General features: G+C 46.5%; 1 protein-coding gene across 1 annotated transcript; it reads right to left on the bottom strand.

The window, feature by feature from the left end:
* Positions 1 to 1,286: 1,286 nt before the first annotated feature.
* Positions 1,287 to 20,163, bottom strand: zc3h12ab (zinc finger CCCH-type containing 12Ab; the record flags this gene model as incomplete). The annotated part of the gene is made up of 6 exons (XM_080527617.1): positions 1,287 to 1,367; positions 4,447 to 5,498; positions 6,323 to 6,423; positions 7,276 to 7,510; positions 15,453 to 15,592; positions 19,607 to 20,163. 6 exons carry the CDS (start codon positions 20,161 to 20,163, stop codon positions 1,287 to 1,289), a joined length of 2,166 nt encoding a protein of 721 aa, XP_080383743.1.
* Positions 20,164 to 20,791: the final 628 nt, after the last annotated feature.

Below are 20,791 nucleotides of genomic sequence, written 5' to 3' on the forward strand. Positions count from 1 at the left end.
AATACAGAACAATACAGAACAATACAGAACAATACAGTACAATTCAACATTAGGTACAAGACTTTCCGGGGTGCAGTGACGTGCAAGACCAACAATTCCCAGGTCGCATAAGGCCAGAGCAGGAGATGGTCATCTGAGAACAGTCAGTAAATCATCCTGAATGGTTCCAGATCAGGTTATCATGTATGCACCTAAATCAGGTTTTATTTATGGAGTCACAAATCAGTGAACTATAGGAGGAGTACGGTTTGGTACATGGGGGAAGTTAAACTGAGGGAAATCCCGTGAGATACGGTCTAGTTCCTCTTCATGAGTGAGAGAAACTTTTTGTGGTTTGTGTGTGTGTGTGTGTGTGTGTGTGTGACTGTGTGTGTGTCTGGGTGTGTGTGCATGTGGGTCTGTGTGTGTGTGTGTGTGTGTGTGTGTGTGTGTGTGTGTGTGTGTGTGTGTGTGTGTGTGCATGTGTGTGTGTGTGTGTGCCAAGTCCAGTTTTATTGAAGGAGGGACAGTACAGTAACAGCTCACCGATGGAAACTCTGAAAAACTGTTTCCTTGATCATAAATCATAATCATGTTGTGTATTTTCCTTGTTCCTGAGTGTATCTTATTCCTCCTGAAATGGAGAAGCCATCCACTCCTGCTGTGTAGCCTATGATAACTGTGTCTACATTTGACTTCAAGAGTAGACAATCATCTCATAGATTTTGTAAATGGAGAGTGTAGCTCACAGCACAACTACCAAGTACATTTGTATATTATATTATATATATTATATTATATTATATATTATTATTATCAATGGTCCTCGTCCAGAAACTGAAAAGTTACCAATATAGTACACTCTTATAGCTCCCTTGAAAGTGAGAACTCTTCGGTCCCAAAGCTGTGATACCTAAACATCCTTTCAAACAATAATCTCTCTTCAACTCCTCTTTTATTAGGGCAGGTTTGACACCAACGTTTCCATATTTCAGATTGGAGTGATACAATGTAAGCATTTGACTTAATTACTCTAATAATCCACAAAGCATCTGCTAGTTAGACTTCACATTTTTTGTTGCAATCATTTCCTCTCTCCATCTTACGCTTTATCTGACACCATTTCACTTTATACACTGCAGATTCTTATCTGGGACATCTATTATTATTCACATTGTTTCACCAGCAAGTTCCGGTCCTTTTTTAGGGTAATGTGTCTTTATATGATGGGAGGAGAGTCGTGACAACATGTCAACCACAGTGTGGACCGAAGGTCCGTTGTTGTTCTTTTAACTCATCACACTCACTCACGCTCGCAGTCTCTCACACTCACTCTCGCCCTCGCCCTCGCCCTCGCCCTCGCCCACGCCCTCGCCCTCGCCCTCGCCCTCGCACACGCACACGCACACGCACACGCACACGCACACACACACTCACACTCACACTCACACACTCCCTCACACTCACACACTCACTCACACTCACACTCACACACTCCCTCACACTCACACACTCACTCACACTCACACTCACACACACACACACACACACACTCACACTCACACACACACACACTCCCTCACACTCACACACACACACACACACTCACACACTCACACTCACACTCACACACTCCCTCACACTCACACACTCACTCACACTCAGACACTCACAGTGTGTTTTGGTTCAATGTTAGGTATTGATATATCAAACAATGGAAATTCAACATAATGGCAAGATTCAACAACAACAAACTTATGAGTACAGTCATTTATTCAAGACTACAGGATAGTAGTAAAACTGTTAAATAAAGTAAATGACCAACCACACAACATAGCCTATTGTACTGTGTACATGGGTATCTTCACTGAAAAGGCACTGAAACAATTCAAAATCAAAGGTTTGAAATATGAAATAATAAGAATATGGCATGGCCTGTCTGCTGTCATACGGCTACACTGTGCACACAATATTATAAATCTAAATAAAATAATGGCAAATCAGCATGTTTTCAACAGTTGTGAAAGCTGTTCCAGTTCGTTCTCTAGTCTAGGTGTAAATGTAGCATAATTCATGTTACTGCACTCATGATATTTATGTATATGCCATTTAGCTGACGCTCTTATTCAAAGAGACTTACATTGCAGTTAGTGCATACATTTTGAACCCACAACTTTAGCGCCGTTAGCGCCATGCTAACTGGGCCACACAGGACCGTATGTCACAGGGGGGTTATATTTCTGCTCCGAAGAGCATTTCAACGACAAAGAGGACCCACAGTGTGTTTACACCATAGCTGTGTGATACACCATCATGGCACATAGTGCCAATACAACTCTGCAATAATTCAGGGGCCTTAATGTAAAAAAAAAAGTCTGGAATATTGCTCACTTCAAATACAGCACATTACATTTACTGTATGTTAACGTGATTGATAATCATTTCAATCATTTCATCTTAGACAGAGTTAACAAAACCAATAAAACACTTGCAAGAGGTACAGTATTTCACCCCTAACCCTAGTCTAGATACTGTAGGTATTTTTCATAAAGATACAATTTGCATCAACAATCCACTACCTCACATTTCACAGAGGCAATTCATCACCGAGTTCCACATTCCCCTGACCACAAGGCAACAACACACTTGGCAGAGCACATACAGTCAGAAAGATCTCCTTTCCCCAAAAGGGAAACAAATTAGACAAAATCTCTCGACGCTACACATTTGGCCGGTATAGTAGCTTGCGCCATGTTTTTGAAAATGACATTCTTTCAATTAAAAGAAACTAAATGTGTGGTGGCCTGGGAAAACCCTTCATTTTGACATTTTCATTTTTTTATATTTCCATAAATTAGAAGTTCTCAGCTATTCATAACTGGTTGAATGACTGAGATAGCCCTTTATTTTAAAAAGTTATGAGCATTTTAATGTAGCATGTCAAAAAAAGTGAAAGGGGAGAAATCCTCCCCTTTCTCCTCCGGGTCGGGGGAGGAGCCTATGCAGATCGGCTGGTCTCGTTTGTCTGCTTGTGATGCGGTGGTAGTCTGCTCGCCTCGTCGGTATGCGAGGGACAGATCCATTTGTGTGTCTTCTAGTTAAGATTTTATTACTTTATGCTTATTGTGAGCATCAGTAAACTGGCAATAACACAGGTGGAAGTATCGTCTCTCCTTTCGCTCATGTGTGCGTGCGTTGCTTAACTGAGAATGAGACACGTTCAACGTGATGTTGTTTCGCTAGCAAACTACCCGCCACAAAAACATCAAAATAAGTACTTTCTCTTTTGTTTTCTTAAAATGTTTATTCACCATAATGTAGTATGGAGTTCAAAGTACTAGAATACCACATAATATCAAAATCGCCAAAATCGCGATTTCCATCTATATTTGCTCTTTGCCACGAACGAACGCCAGCGACATCCGACGGGTTTTCCCAGGCCACCACACAAATGGACTGACTTATATAGCGCCTTATTCCAAAGCACTTTACAATGGCCACTCATTCACCCATTCACACACCAATGGCTGCAAGCTACCATGCAAGGTGCCGGCCCGCTCATTGGGAACAATTTGGGGTTCAGTGTCTTGCCGAAGGACACCTCGACCAGGTGGCCAGCCGAGGTTCGAACCGGGGATCTACCGACCTTGCGATCATTAGACGCCGGCTCTACCTCCTGCGCCACAGCCGCCCCCCAACTAGATGTGCGACCGGCCCGGACAGAGAGCGCGGTCCCCCGTCACATGACCCTGTCCTATCACATGGCCCTGTCACATGACCCTGTCCTATCACATGGCCCTGTCACATGACCCTGTCATATCACATGGCCCTGTTCTATCACATGACCCTGTCATATCACATGGCCCTGTCCTATCACATGACCCTGTCACATGACCCTGTCATATCACATGGCCCTGTTCTATCACATGACCCTGTCATATCACATGGCCCTGTTCTATCACATGACCCTGTCATATCACATGGCCCTGTCCTATCACATGACCCTGTCACATGACCCTGTCATATCACATGGCCCTGTTCTATCACATGACCCTGTCATATCACATTACCCTGTCACATGACCCTGTCCTATCACATGACCCTGTTCTATCACATGACCCTGTTCTATCACATGACCCTGTCATATCACATGGCCCTGTTCTATCACATGACCCTGTCACATGACCCTGTCATATCACATGGCCCTGTTCTATCACATGACCCTGTCATATCACATTACCCTGTCACATGACCCTGTCCTATCACATGACCCTGTTCTATCACATGACCCTGTCATATCACATGGCCCTGTTCTATCACATGACCCTGTCCTATCACATGACCCTGTCACATGGCCCTGTTCTATCACATGACCCTGTCACATGACCCTGTCCTATCACATGACCCTGCCCTATCACATGACCCTGTCACATGATCCTGTCCTATCACATGACCCTGTCACATGACCCTGTCCTGGGACTGCAGGGAGAGGATCTCGGCCGCCAGCCTCTGCGGGTCCAGCAGCTGAGGGAACATGTCCATAGCTCGGTCCACCAGACTTCCGTTAAAGATGGCCCGGAGCTTCTTCCTGACCTCCTCCCTCTCCTCCTCCCCGCCGTGAGGGCTGCTGGGCTGTGTCCTGAGGGGGAGGGGGGGGGGTCCCCAGTGTGACGGTAACCTCTCCCCCTGGGCCGGGCTGTGGAGAGCCTGGGGGGGGTAGCAACCCCCGAACGGGTCCGACCAGTAGGCCTGCTGGAAGCAGCGGGTGGGGGGGTGGCCGTACGCCGGCATACTGACGGGATACCTGGGTGGCGCGGCTGCTCCTCCGTAGTTGGGGTAACGAGGGGGGCAGTAGGTCATCATGTCTGGGGCATGGGGGGTGCTGGCGGGGCCCAGGCCGTGATGTGGACCAGGGGGGGGTGGGAGACCAGAGGGAGTGGCGTGGAGGCAGCAGCTGCAGCGCGGGGGGTTGTTAGGGGGGGGGGAGTAACGCTGTCTCACCCCGGGGGGGGACTGGCAGGTCCTGTACCCAGCCACAGCCCCGTAGCGGTCACAGCGGTCCCAGGGAGGGTCCGAGGAGGCCTGGCTGTCGATGGAGCCCAGCCCAGAGTCCAGACGGTCCTGGGAGCCGCCGGGGAAGGGGGGGTCCGGGTCGGCCGGGGGGGGGCGGCCCCCCGCCTTGTCCTTCTTAGACGGGGCGGAGCGGCGGCTGGAGCGGTGGGCTCCTCTGACCAGCAGGTTCTCAGTGGTGGGGGGGCCTTTCTTCAGGGGGCCGCCAACGTTCCACTGTCTCAGGGTCAGTTTCTGAGCCATCTCCTCCTCCAGGGAGGGGAAATAGGCCAGTCCTGGATCAGTGGTGTGGTGTTGTTGTTGTTGTTGTTGTTGTTGTTGTTGTTGTTTATGGTGGGAGGACGACAGCTTGGCCTTCTCCCGTAGCTCGTCAGCCAGAGAGTGGTGGGACTGGTTGGCTCTCTCTGGGTGGTAGAACTTACACTTCAGGCCATAGGTACACTTTTTACCTGTTTGATTCAAAACAAACAAATACCAAATCTGAGTTTTAACACTATGGTAGGGTCACGGTGACCCTGTGAGTAAAAGAAAATGTTATATCTTTGCACTTGATCAAATTTCAGGACCCTCCTTTCATGACTTTTCCTAGATATGTGCGTTCTACCACCCAGTATCAGGATAAGCTAGTATAAAGCTATTTTGTAGTTTCTCTGTGTAGGAAGCAGGCTAATTTACACAAAGCACCCTCTAGTGATGTTTGTGTGTAAGTAGCAGATTTCCATTGTAAAGACCCCCAAGGCGGCTCTAATAGTAGCTGAAATAGGCACGGCTGGCCTAGTGTTAACAATATACACAGGGTGCGTTCGTAAATACGCTCTGGAAAAATCTGCACCGGGCGCTCTGGTTTCAACTGAAATCAGCTCATTTCCAAGCGGGTCAGAGAGTACCCTGGGGTGCGCTCTGGCCGTCTCAGAGCGTATTTACGAACACACCCACAGAGTCATGAGCAGAGTGAATGTTTTTTTTTACACACAGACCAATTCCATCCACTCTGTCGATCAGTCAGTAGGCCTATGTACTCCTGAGGGTTTGCTAATCCGATCCCACTGCTAAGTATGACATCAGTAGGGGTGTGGCCTAGTATGACATCAGTAGGGGTGTGGCCTAGTATGACATCAGTAGGGGTGTGGCCTAGTATGACATCAGTAGGGGTGTGGCCTCAGTATGACATCAGTAGGGGTGTGGCCTCAGTATGACATCAGTAGGGGTGTGGCCTAGTATGACATCAGTAGGGGTGTGGCCTAGTATGACATCAGTAGGGGTGTGGCCTCACCATAAGGGCACGGCTGTTTCCGTGGCGCCCGAGGGATTTTGCGCAGGAAGTTGTCCAGGGTGGGACCGTGGCGGCCCAGCGGGTCATCAGGAGGCATAAACCTGAGAAGGGAAACAAACAAACCTGTAGGTTCATACTACTGTAGCCAACATACATGTTAAATACCAATGTAGAACAACAGGGTAGATGTGATATATATATAACTACTAACAGAGTAGATATTTTATATATATAACTACTAACAGAGTAGATATTAGTGTTGTTCCGATACCATTTTTTAATCCCGATACCGATACCGATACCTGACCGTGCAGTACTTGCCGATACCGAGTACCGATCCGATACCACGGCGTTTGAAAAAACTAAACAAAAAAACATGTTTTTTGAGCCGCATACTCACCTCGATGTAAAATTATTGCTAACACTTAGTCTGGCACTGCTCAAAACCTTTGTAAAACTCGTAAAGTTTTTGTAAAACTTAAGTAAAAAAAAAAAAAAAAAAAAAAAACGTTTTTGTAAAGTACTCGCCGATACCGATACCAGCATTTTTGTGCGTATCGGTGGCCATGCCGATACTAGTATCGGTATCGGAACAACACTAGTAGATATTATATATATATATATATATATAACTACTTTGCTTTTATGAGTCATTATTAATGAATCAAACATTGTGCATGTTTCTTTAAAAACATGATATGACATCACATCATGGATGTATGTATCCACATATTGCACAATGATGTTGAATAAACCAAGGGGGTATTCCATCAACGTCGCTAAAGGAAAATCCAGGCTTACTTTGATAACTCTCGCGAGATTTATCAAAATAAGCCTGGATTGTTCTTTAGCGATGTAGATGGAATGCCCCCCCTGAATGTGATTATGTAGGTCTGGGTCAGAGAGAAGAGTGCAACACAAGACCAGCATGCCCGGCGGTGGTCGTTGCTCACTTGTCGTTGACGAAGGAGTACATGAGCAGCCGCTCCTCGATGAACAGCTTCCAGTCCTGCCGCTCACCCTGCAGGTCGCGGTACGTGTCGTTGGACACCACGACCCCGTCAGACTCGTGGGCCAGCTTGACGATGAAGCGGTCATCGTAGCAGACCAGCCGCTTGCCCGCTACGCGCCGTGACGGCGTGAACACCAGGATCTTCTTCTTCTCCAGGTCTCGCAGGATGTGCTGATCTACAGGGAAGAGAGAGAGACAACGACCCGGACCGACCGTTTTTTTTTATTAGTTGTTGTTGTAAATCGTTGTATGACAGCAAGCTAATAAAAACGATCTTTATTACATTCTATTGTTGTTGTTGTTGTAAATTGTTGCATGACAGCAAGCTAATAAAAACGATCTTTATGACATTCTATTGTTGATGTTGTTGTTGTTGTTGTGGATGAGTTGCCCTGCCCATTTCGTTGCACTGTGTACTTTTATTCAATGTATACCTAATGACAAATGAACAGAACTTGAACAAATAAATAATGTGTTGATTAAGTAATCATTACTTAACACCACCCCCAGAAAGGTGTCGCAGAACACGCAACAGATTTAAGACCTTTGTTATCAGAGGTTTGTTTAGACTCTGTATCCGTGATGATCTCCATCTCTGGGGGGGTAAAACGTTGTTAAGAACTGAGATCCTCAGAGAACTTAAACTTGCACACATAAAGATAATCTGGCCGATTTTGGCCCGATTTCCCAAATGCCAGATTATCAAATGGCTCTAAAGATTATCCTACAAAATGATCCTGTGGTGTGAGGTGTGTTAAGAGTAAATTTCTCCCAACAATCTGCTCGGAAAATGGTCAGGGCCGACGAGGTCTCTCTAAATATTAAAAGTGTTCAATATCTACGATCAAAAGTCCTCTTGTGTGTGGGCGAAACTGACAACTCGCGAGTCCGATTGTGACGTGGAATGGAATGTAGCCAATCAAGAAGCGAGCTGACTGACGCGTCTTTTTCTTTTTGTTCTTCAGAACTTTATTTGCCCTGTCACACATGGCTGCCTCTACAGGTCAGTCAGGGTACTACTACCCTGATCACGCGAGATTTCTGGCTTGGGGGACGAGACTCTAGACTGTCGTAGGACAGATCTTTATGCATGTGGTGTGCTGTATTGGGAATATCGGAGCACACCACACACAATACGATCAAAACTGTTCAATCCATGATTTTTTGTGTGGGGTCTCTCTCGAATAAAAAATCTGTTAAGATTGAGAAAATCTGTATGTGTGTACCAGGCTTTAGATGCTCTTCATACAGCAATCACTCAAACATGTTCATATTGCCACAGCATCCTTTTCACCTTTTAAGATAACAGTCATGACACTCCAAAACACTATTAACATTTACATTCCTGGCATTTAGCAGACGCCTTATTCCAAAGCGACTTACAATCGATACATTTGACTAAGCAAGTGAATCATCAATCCACTAGTCGCAGGAAGAGTAATCTAGCTCAGGCCAGGGGCCATTGGCAGTTGTCGTGAGAAGAAGAAAGAAGAAAGATTTATGTTCTTTTTTTCCAAATTCTTTCTTTGAAATAAGAGGAAGTGATAAAGATCATAAAAAGTCCCTGCATTCTTATCAGTAGGAGAGAAAGGTGGTGAAGAGATAAAGTTTGCTCAGATCGCCTGATTAAAAAACTGGACGGGGTTTTCCACTCCTGGGTTGAACAGCTCAGTGCCAGCAGCAGCCTAAGATGACATCAAACTTTTTTTAAACAAGTGAAGCAACTCCTCATTCGATCTTAGTGCTTTACTGACTTAGTATTTTAATTGTATTTGTGTTATTTATTGTTTTGTGTGTGGATGGATGGTTTCTTCTTTCTATGTTTTGGGATGTGCACTAACAACTAAGGCCGTGAGCATGGCTGACCTTTCATTTAAATGTTATCTCTGTTATTTCCTGTGATGCTTTGCATCAGCTAATGGGGATCCTAAAAATATCAAATCAAACCCTGGCTCAAGTCCAGCAATAAAATACATAAAACAACACTAAATGGCATACTGTAGTGACCGCTCGTTAGTGAGCAGAGTATTCGTAATTCACGGCGTTCCAGCCTGTACAAAGCACTGTTGATATGTTTGTGTTTACTCAATCACCCAGGCTGCTTAGCGGTGATATGACGGGATATAAGTGGGACAAAGATGGATGAATGTTGTTGTTGTCAGTACGCATGCAGAGAGTGAGAATAAAGCACATGATTGTTTTTCTACCGGCAAACCGACTACATCGTCCAGTTATTGCCGTCACTCCTACATTGGTGACCCTGACATTCTCTCGAACGTTTTCGGAGATCATTTGAACATGACAACAAACGCAGTTTCACTCAAGCTGCCCGTTTTTTGGGAACAAAATGCCAACGCATGGTTTGCACAAGCTGAAGCTCAATTCGCCCTCAGGGATATTACCGTGGATCATACCAAATACTACTACGTGGTAGCAGCTTTAACCAATTCAACGGCAGCGAGAGTGGTGAGTCTTATTGAAAACCCACCGGCACAGCACAAATATGTTACCTTGAAGGCGCACCTCATAGATACGTTTTGTTTGTCTGAATCTGAACGTGCACGCCAGCTCCTCTCTCTCCCTGGGCTCGGTGACACAAAACCCTCTGAACTGATGGACCACATGCTAGCTTTGCTGGGCGACCATCAGCCGTGTTTTCTTTTTAAAGAGCTTTTTCTGCAACAGTTACCAGACCAGGTTCGTTTTTCAATGGCTAATTCCATCAAAACAGACTTTCGTCAGCTAGCCAAGGAAGCGGATATATTTTTCTCAGCTGGGAAGAAGTGTTTTACAGCCACCATGGATGAGTTTGGGTTCCAACCACTCTCCATCTCCGCTACTGCTGTGGCCCGACGGGTGAGGCCGTCGGGGTTGTGCTTTTACCATATGAAATTCGGGGACAAAGCTAAGAAGTGCCTACCACCATGCAACTTCAGTGTGTCGGGAAACGCACAGGCCGCCACTCATTAGCAGCTGTGGGTGCCGGCCATTCTGCAGGCTTGCTGTACGTCACTGACTCCCTCTCCGGCCGCCGTTTTCTGTGTGACACAGGTGCCCAGGTGAGCGTGCTGCCCGTATCGGCAATAGACATTAAAACAGGGAAACAAGGACCCTCCCTTGAGGCTGCCAATGGCAGTGCTATCGCTACCTTCGGCAGGCGCACTGTGGGTTTGTGTTTTGCTGACCAGCGTTTTACCTGGAGTTTTGTGTTGGCCAAAGTGTCTACTCCCCTCTTAGGCGCTGACTTTCTCTGCGCTAACAGCCTCCTGGTGGACGTGGGGAACCGCCGACTCGTCAACGCTGAGACATTCGGCTCTTTGTCATGTGAGCGCAGTGACGCAGCCACAATGAAGCTGTCCAGTGCTGTCTCGCCGGCTGACGATTTCTCTCCTCTTCTATTGGAGTTCTCAGACATCACAACACCTACCTTCTCGGCTGCTACCACCAAACACGGCGTCATGCATTACATCTCCACGGAAGGCCCACCAGTGCATGCCAGGGCCCGTCGCCTCGACCCACACAAGCTCACCATCGCGAAAGAGGAGTTTGCAGCCATGGAGGCACTTGGCATCATTCGCCGTTCTGACAGTCCTTGGGCCTCGCCTCTCCATCTCGTTCCCAAGTCCAATGGAGGCTGGCGTCCGTGCGGCGACTACCGGCGTCTAAATGATGTCACCACACCTGACCGTTACCCCGTTCCACACATTCAAGACTTTTCAGCCCATCTAGCGGGCGCGTCTATTTTTTCTAAAGTGGATTTGGTACGGGGATACCACCAGGTGCCAGTTAGCCCTCAGGACGTCCCCAAGACAGCGGTTATAACACCATTCGGACTTTTTGAGTTTTTGAGGATGCCGTTTGGCCTCAAGAATGCTGCCCAGACCTTTCAGAGGTTGATGGACGCCATGCTGGGCAACCTCCCTTTTGTGTTTGTCTACCTAGACGATATCCTGGTAGCTAGCACGTCCAAGGCAGAGCACCTATCCCACCTCCGTCTCCTCTTCAGTCGCCTCCGGGAACATGGATTAATCATCAACCCAGCAAAGTGCCAGTTTGGACTGCCTGCCATGGATTTCCTCGGCCACCACATCACTACTGCTGGGGCGGTCCCGCTGCCATCAAAGGTGGACGCTGTGCTGCAGCTCCCACGCCCTACCAGCATTAGAGCTTTACAGGAGTTCCTGGGGATGGTGAATTTCTACCATCGATTCATCCCCCAGGCTGCCCACCTAATGCGACCCCTGTATGGGGCTCTCAAGGACAAGACCCCTAAGCACATCATCGCATGGTCCGACGAAATGTCAAAGGCATTCTCAGACACCAAGGAAGCCCTCGCGAGCGCGACCATGCTGACTCACCCCGTGCCTGAAGCTTCCGTGGCCTTGACAACTGATGCCTCAGATTATGCCGTTGGAGGCGTTTACGAACAGCTGGTCAAGGGGGTTTGGCAACCCCTGGCATTTTTCAGCCGACAACTCCGCTCCAGTGAGCAAAAATACAGCACCTTTGACCGAGAGCTCCTCGCTCTGTACTTGGCAGTCAGGCACTTCCGTTTCCTGCTGGAGGCTCGTCCATTCACAGTTTTTGTGGACCACAAACCCTTGATTTTTGCCATGGCTAAGGTGTCGGAGCCGTGGTCTGCCAGGCAGCAGCGTCATCTGGCTTATATCTCAGAGTTCACTACAGACATTCGGCATGTGGCGGGGAAGGACAACCCTGTAGCTGACTGCCTCTCTCGTGCCACTATCGGGGCTGTCCACCTCGGCATCGACTACGCCCATATGGCTGCGGATCAGGTTTCGGACCCAGACATCCAGGCATGCAGGACTAAAGTTTCTGGCCTCCAGTTGGCGGACATCCCCTTCAGTGACGACGGCACAACGCTGCTTTGTGACGTGTCCATGGAGCAGCCGCGCCCCGTGGTTCCACATGCATGGAGACGGCAAGTTTTCGAGGCCATACATGGCCTCTCACACCCAGGCAGGAAACCTTCGCAGCGCCTGATTGCGGCGAAATTCGTCTGGCCCAGGATGAAGGTTGACATTGGTGGGTGGGTCAAGACCTGCGTGCCATGCCAACGTGCGAAGGTCCATCGTCATGTTAAGGCCCCGCTGGAGCGGTTCACGGTCCCAGAAAGACGCTTCGACCATGTCAACATTGATCTGGTGGGTCCCCTTCCCGCCTCCAGGGGGTACACTCACCTTCTGACGATGGTGGACAGGACCACCCGTTGGCCAGAGGCCGTCCCACTGACGGAGACTACCACAGCTGAGGTGGCCCGCGCATTCATCGGCACCTGGGTCTCCCGGTTTGGGGTCCCCTCAGACCTTTCCTCTGATCGGGGGGCCCAGTTCACTTCTGGCTTATGGACTTCCATTACTCAGCAGCTGGGTGTCTCCCTCCACCGCACTACGGCTTACCACCCACAGGCCAATGGCCTGTGTGAACGTTTTCACCGGTCCATGAAGGCTGCCCTTAAAGCCGATCTCCGGGGCGACGGCTGGGTCGACAGGCTTCCTTGGGTGATGCTGGGACTCCGTACTGCACCTAAGGAGGACCTCCTTTCGTCCTCTGCTGAGCTGGTGTACGGCCAACCCCTCCGGGTTCCGGGGGATTTCCTCCCCTGTGCTACGGTCCCCTGGTCAGCACCAGAACAGCGAAGTGCGCTGCTGGACAAGGCCAAGTCCTTCCGGCCGATCCCTACCTAGGGTTGGGTACCGAAAATCGGTACCGGTAGGTACCGGTTACTTTACATTCGGTATAGTACCGAACCGAATTGCAAAGGAGATTTCGGTGCCTCATTTCGGTACTTTTCTATCTCGCCCCCTGGTGTCCGGTGTCATGCAACAGTCAACTTGTGACTCGTGACGTGACATCGCCTGTTAAATTTCCACTCAGTGCGTGTCGTGGTAGTGAGCTGAGCAGTTGTGTATCATCATATTATCGAATTTCGCTAGCTAGCCTAGCTACGAGGTCACCGAGAAGACCTCACAACAAAAGCTCCAACAAAATTGTCTCCTACAGGCTGTCTACTGCGCTAGATAAAGCAGGGGATGACGCCATTTCTGTGGCTCCAGCTGCAACACAGCGAGGGCTGCGTTCGTAAATTCGCTCCGAGAGCGACGGAGCGCACACTGGGCTCAACGTCATAAAGCGACCGAGTAATTTGATTGGACAAGAGGCGTTCTACGAGTGCTGGTCGGATTTCCTGAGCGTGTTTACGAACGCACCCCCAAACACTTCAGACAGTAGTCAGGATTCAGGAAAGGTGAACACACACACACAATCGCGTTTGTGACCACCGTCGCAATTCACCTGTGTTTATCTGAATCATCCCTCTCTCTTGGACGTGACAGTCCTTGAAATGAATGCCAAATGGCCTAATGATCATTTATTACTCGATTCGCTCTCAGTGTTGTCTTGCATACGCAGCTCTCCGCGGACAATCATCGGTATATCTTCTTGTAAGTGCTACAATAACATCCACGGAAATATCAAACAGAACTAAACTATAATCGAAACAAGCCAGTGGTATTATATATAGTCAGTTATAGGCCTAGATGACGAGCAAACAATATTTGTTTACTTTATGTTTATAAATCTGTGCCATTACTAATGGCATTAGACAATTATGTCAAAACAAAACAAAAGTCAAAATGACAATAAAAAAGTCAAGAGAGGTGTCGTATTTTGCCAGTGAAGGCAAATATGCTGATCTTTTTGCAAAATAATTGCTGAGGTGGGAGTTTTATTTTTATTTGAGTGTATATTTCACTGTAATATTATATATATGTATATTGTGCCTCAGTCAGCAGGAGTTTTATTTTCATTTATTTTAATTTGAGTGTATATTTAACTAATATACGTATATTGTGCCTCAGCAATAAAAAAGTGAAAAGCTGTTTAATTTTGTCGACCGTGTTATTATTATATATATATATATATATTATGTCATTTTAAAAAATCAAAAGTACCGAATTAAGTACCGTTTCGGTACCGGTACCGTTTTTAAAGTATCGGTTAGGTACCGGTACCGGATAAAACCCAAACGATACCCAACCCTATCCCTACCTCATGCCATGGCGTTCCTAAGGTACGTGTCCCGCCTGATCTGAAGGCAGCGGGGTATGTCTTTATCCGCCAAGACGCCCATCGAGCCCCTCTGCAACCGCCCTATGATGGTCCCTACCGGGTCGTGGAGACAGGCGACAAATCCTTTATTATCGACATGGGGGGTAGTAAGGAACGCATCTCGGTGGATCGCCTTAAGCCAGCTCATCTGGACTTGGACCGTCCCATCGAGGTGGCCCACCCGCCCCGCCGCGGTCGCCCCCCTGTTAAAACAGTCCCGACCCTAGCTCCTGCAGACCCCCTGCCCTGCCGTCCGAGGCCGGCCAAACGTCCGCCTGTTGTTTTTCCCCTGCCTCGGTCTCCTGTGCCTGCTCAAGGGCGCCAGAGTCGCTTTGGGCGAGTTATCAGAGTCCCTGACCGTTTTTTGGGGCCGGTTCTTGTGAATTCTGGGGGGACGTGTGTAGTGACCGCTCGTTAGTGAGCAGAGTATTCGTAATTCACGGCGTTCCAGCCTGTACAAAGCACTGTTGATATGTTTGTGTTTACTCAATCACCCAGGCTGCTTAGCGGTGATATGACGGGATATAAGTGGGACAAAGATGGATGAATGTTGTTGTTGTCAGTACGCATGCAGAGAGTGAGAATAAAGCACATGATTGTTTTTCTACCGGCAAACCGACTACATCGTCCAGTTATTGCCGTCACTCCTACAATACTATATTTGCCCAAACATGACACAAATTCACATAGGCAAAAGAGCCAAATCCTCTACTCAACACACTCTGGTACATTTAATCAACATATGACACTACATAATAGTCCTATGTGCCAACTAAGAATAAAAAGTGCATAGTCACAACTCAAAAATAATAAATGAATAAAATAAAATAATAAATTAATGTGTTCCAGCCTACAGTATGGCCTAAGGAGGAAATACAGCACAATGAATTACAACGACATCAGTTGAGTGATTACAGGCCTCCAAGAGGAAATAGACCTATTAGACTATAGACTACTTGGCCACATGGTGCATCCCCTGCATCTTACCTGTGATGGGAACATCAGGCCGGGGCTGCTCCTTCCTCCATAACGGCACAAACACTGTGATGTCACAATGGCCTCTGTCCAGGAAGAAGTTGACTGCCAGCTGAATTCCCAGGCAAGAGAAGACTTCCTTGTTCCCGTGGCTAGAGGGGGAAAAACATTCACATGATGTTGAGCAGTCAGGGACCACGTCCTAAATGGAGCAAGCCAATCAGGGACCACGTCCTAAATGGAGCAAGCCAATCAGGGACCACGTCCTAAATGGAGCCAGCCAATCAGGGAGAATAGACTCCATTCCGAAACAGTTGTAAGTGGACAGCTTTGTCTGAGGCAGTATGGATTATGACTTAACAGTTCCTTCATTTCCAACGTTATGATCCAGACAAAAGCACTTGTCACTGTATCACAGCATTTGCGATGCAAATTCTTTAACCGTGCAAACACAAATAAAATGGCCACTTGCTTCACAATGTTTGCCAATGAAACATCATCCTGAATCAAATTCAGTAAATTGTAAAATTGTGTGTCATTTATAAAGATTGAGCAAACCATGAATCTTATCCTATAAACATCCTTTAACCTTTAGTTGTCCCTATGATGCTCTGGGCCACAATTTGATTTAGCAAATATACTGAGCCGAGGAAAACATATCACACGACTCAGAATACTCTATTTTACTCTACCAATGTTTGCACATGCAAACTGGGGCCCATTGTCTGATTCAGTCATTATTCTGTCATCCCTCAACACTTTCCGGAGGATGTGGTCATAATTCCATGCACTCCTGGTGGATATTTGCATATAAGACCATGTCAACACAATAAGCATTTTCCTGAGGTTAGACTTGAGCCTCAGGTGTGGAAAGCTGTGCAAAACCACCCTAATGATGATGTCAGCGTGTAAACACAGTGTATAGGCACTGTGGCACACTTTCTATGGGGATGAATAACCACACTGACAGCTGGCACTACAGCCTAGTCTATTATTATGTCTTTAGATTGATGGATGTTTTAATAATCTGTGTGCACAACACAAGAAGTCAAAATTTGCCATTTAATGATTACTGGGTAGACTAACATGTAGGGCTGAAACAATTCCTCCAAAAGCAGAAATCCTCCATCAGAACTGCCTGCCTCAGGGTGCTGGGTGGCGCAGCAGACTAAGGCGTCAGACATGTAATTACAGGGTCCCCGGTTCCATTCCGGCCGTCAACATATCCTGCATGTCATCTCTCCTCTCTCTCAACCATCCTTTCTGTCAGTCTCTACTGTCTCTATCCTCCTCTCTCTCACCCATCCTTCCTGTCAGTCTCTACTGTCTCTATCCCAATAAAGCAGAAATGCCATAAAAACATATTATATATATAAATATACATTTTAAAAAGTAAAAAATAAAATAATTGTCTGCCTCAAGTATTCTTATAGACCTTATAATTTCCGCAACAAAAGAATGAATGGATTTTATATTACGTAGGTTTTATATTTTTGTGCTGAAAATGTTCGAACCTTTTTCTGCTTTTAAGCATAGGCCTATGTCAATGGTTTTAAATTGAAAAGGCTTTCGCCTATCTAATATATTGCTTTGTTTTTCTCAAAAAAGCTGTGTTATTGCAAGTGTTTTCAATCCGATCACTCGATCAGTCTTCAGTCAGAATAATCCACAGAATGCTCCATAACCAAAACACTTCATGCTAACAGGCTTGGCACATTGGATGAACAGGAACGCGGCAGAGAAGCATTGATTAATGGGTGGAATAACAACTAGCCTCCTTTCTTTGCTCGCACGAAGGCAGTTGTTTATGACACCGTCACGTAATACACAAGATGATAATTATGTACTTCATACAGTGGTGCTCCAACCCAGTCTTCCAAATGCCAATAATCAATGTTCAATCAACAAGGCTCTTATGTTGTTGAAAATGCTAATGATCAATGATAGTACTGGATGAGACACGGCTCCATGCTCCAGGTCTGTTATGACATTATGGCATGAGGTACAGGGGGAGAGAGCAGGCGCTATAGGAAAAACCCAGGGCCTAAAATGCTGCCAGGCCTGTTCCAGTCAGAGGCATGTCTCCCTGAGCGGCCCGGCTCCCCGGGGGGTGTTGGGGGGAAGTCAGATTTGCATGATCAGATTTGCATACCGGAGCGCTGAGTGCGAGACGTGCCTGCACCGGTGTGCCTGGCTTTGTGTGTGTGTGTGTGTGTGTGTGTGTGTGTGTGTGTGTGTGTTTGGGTGTGTGTGTGTGTGTGTGTGTGTGTGTGTGTGTGCATGTATGTGTGTGTGTGCATGTGTGTGTGTGTGTGTGTGTGTGTGTGTGTGTGTGTGTGTGTGTGTGTGTGGGGGTGTGTGGGTGGGTGTGTTGGTGTCTGTGTGTGCATGTATGTGTGTGTGGGTGTGTTGGTGTCTGTGTGTGCATGTATGTGTGTGTATGTGTGTGTGCATGTATGTGTGAGTGTGTGTGTGCATGTATGTGTGAGTGTGTAATAGAAAAGGTTGAGACATACCGCAGGCAGAGTTTGCTGATGTTGCTGAAATGATACATGATAGCCTACCTGAGAGACCCGAGAGCCCTTTTACAGTGTTGCACAGCAGAACCAATGATGTTAGCATCTTGCTAACAATTATGAGGGCTTGATAGAGTGTTAGCCCAATGAGGGGATTCTTGTTGCTTCTCAACATTTTCCTCTAAGGCCCACTGAAGAATGTTCAAAAAAAATGACACATATCACATATCAAGACTAAAACCATGATATGAAACTGCATGGATTGAATGGCAGCAAACTGGTCTCATACATTAAATGTGAGCTTGTTGCTGTTCTTCTGGTGTTGGAGACAGCTGGTTGAGAATCACTGCTCCATAGCACTACTGTTACTTGAGACATTGATCATTCAATAAACAAGTGGACAGGGGATGGGGTGAAGTAGCTAAACGCTGGCTGGAGCCTCTGCAGCTCTGTCCTGTTGTTAGCAGGCCGCATCTGACTTTTATTCAAGGTCAGAGGTCCAGAACGATTTTAATTTAATGTAATCAGCTCACTTATAACTTATAAGCAACATACACTCAAGTTCAAGACAGTCAAGATACCTTCAAGCCTAGTGGGACTATTTGGGGCAATTTGGATATTTAATATGTTATGTATTAAATTAATAAATCAAAATACCAATTTCATGTTACAAGAAAACATTAGCAAGAAAAGCTTGTCTTTCTAAATTATATAAATCCTAGTCATATTACCTAGCAAGCACATTTCTAATGAAAAATGTTTACGCTAAATGTAATACATTCTTTACTTTCCAGCCAGCTTGCCAGGTTCAAATTAATTAACTTTAATTATTGTTTCTGTTTAATGTTTCAAACTAGGTGCTGCCCCCAATCTCCGGTTTACTAGACAGGGAGGAGCTCTAACCAACTTAGCCAGGAATGGGGGCAGTATGGAGTTGGCAGCAACAACACATGACACTTTCCCCACAGTGAAATAAGCCACATTAAAAACACATTCATCCGGGGACAGGATCGCTGTTAATGATCTTCAGCTACACTGTATATTCAACGTCACTAACCATTTTCTTTCTAAAATGTATTTCAAAATAGAAAACGTTACACTTCATAAGGTGTTGTATTCATAACCCGAGGTATGGGCTGGGCCGTGGACATGGAGAAGCCCTGCCCTAGATGGATGCCATCAAAATAAAGGCTTTCCATTTGAACCCTAACAGCATTCTGGTAAGGGTGCCTTGGTTCTTTGCATGTTATTGTGAATAAGTGTAGCCTTTTTAATTTTCAGACATAAATATCAAACAGGGATTCTATATAAGAAATACATATAAGGCAGCGATCCAAAACATCTGATTTGTTTGTTTCTCTTCAGTGGGCAGAGTGCTTTCATGCAGATTATGCAGTTCATAACAGCGGGGATAGTTAGAGAAGACCTCGTACACCTTCCTCAATGAGGAAAAATGTGTCTAGGCTAGGCGTCCATATGGACAATGACAGAATAAATCCATATGATACATTTTCAACAAAAAACATGAGCAAACTGCATTTAAGACACTATGCACAGCGAGAGTTGAAAGGCATTGAAATACATACAAATCAATCAATCAATCAATCACAGTATGTAATGCCATTGCTGGTTTAAGAACTCTCTGCTCACCTCATGGCCACGTTGCTTCCGTCGATGACGATGGGTCTCAGAGCATCTCCCTCCCCGCTCACAGTGTCCTCCTGCCCAGGGGGCAGGGTGTGACCGGGGGGCAGGGGGCACACCAGGCTGGTGTGTGTCTTGGCTGGGCTGTCCCCCCGGGCCACCAGGACAGACACAGCTGGGTGTTGTGGTCCCCCGTACTCCTTCACCTGCTCCGTCTGGTCTGGGCTGGCCCCACACCTCACCAGCTCCCCCAGGACCCTGTTAGTGTCCGTGTTCAGGCCCAGCTTCTGCAGCGCAGCCCAGACCTGCGCGGGGGAGTAGCCTAGCTTACGGAACAAGTCCAGCTGGTTTCCCCCGGGGTCTGCGGGGGTCACCGTCTCCTCTGGGTCCATTCTCTTACCGACGGGCCTGGGTGGATTCTGTGGCGCTGGCAGGGTGGAGAGCCATACAGCAGTGTCGCTGGACTGCGTGGGACTCAGGCCGGCCGTGTAGAGATCCTCACACCATGGGAAGACATCAGCAACTGGGCGCAGGTTAGGGATGAGACTGATGTCGACATTCATCTCTCCTCTCTCCCTCCTTCGGGAGTGCTTATATCACACCTGTTTCAAGAAACAGATTGTTACTGTTTGGAAAGGGGAGTGTAGGGAATGTGTGGCTGATATAATCTGATTTATTTTTATTATTTACTTTTCTTCTTTTTTTCTGGCCATGTTTATACAGATTGTTAATGTCCTCTAAGTTACATCATTACAAACTGTAACCAGATTTGTTTTTAAAAGGTATATATTACAGTGCTCTATTCTACAGTACCTGAACTACAATCATAAACATGATCATGAAAAATGAACTTCACATTGGCTTGGGAATCCTAGTTAGAATGATGATGATGAGGATGTGCTCTGTCAATATCATTGAATGAAACAGGTGGCAAATGTTCAGTGTTTTTGAACATGTTTCAATGACTTGTACTATCCCTCTCCCATTTCTCTCCTGCTCATTGAGTAACAGATGACAGTAGATGACAGTAGTAGACCAACTATACTGTATAGTATAATAAAGTATTAAAATTAATATTTTTAATACAATTTAAGTATTTAAATGTGTTGTTGTACGGCGACCTTGAGTGCCATGAAAGGCGCCTTATAAAATAAATGTATTATTATTATTATTATTATTATTATTATTATT

Source organism: Nansenia antarctica (assembly GCF_963989245.1).
Source record: "Nansenia antarctica genome assembly, chromosome: 3".
Lineage (NCBI taxonomy): Eukaryota > Metazoa > Chordata > Actinopteri > Argentiniformes > Microstomatidae > Nansenia > Nansenia antarctica.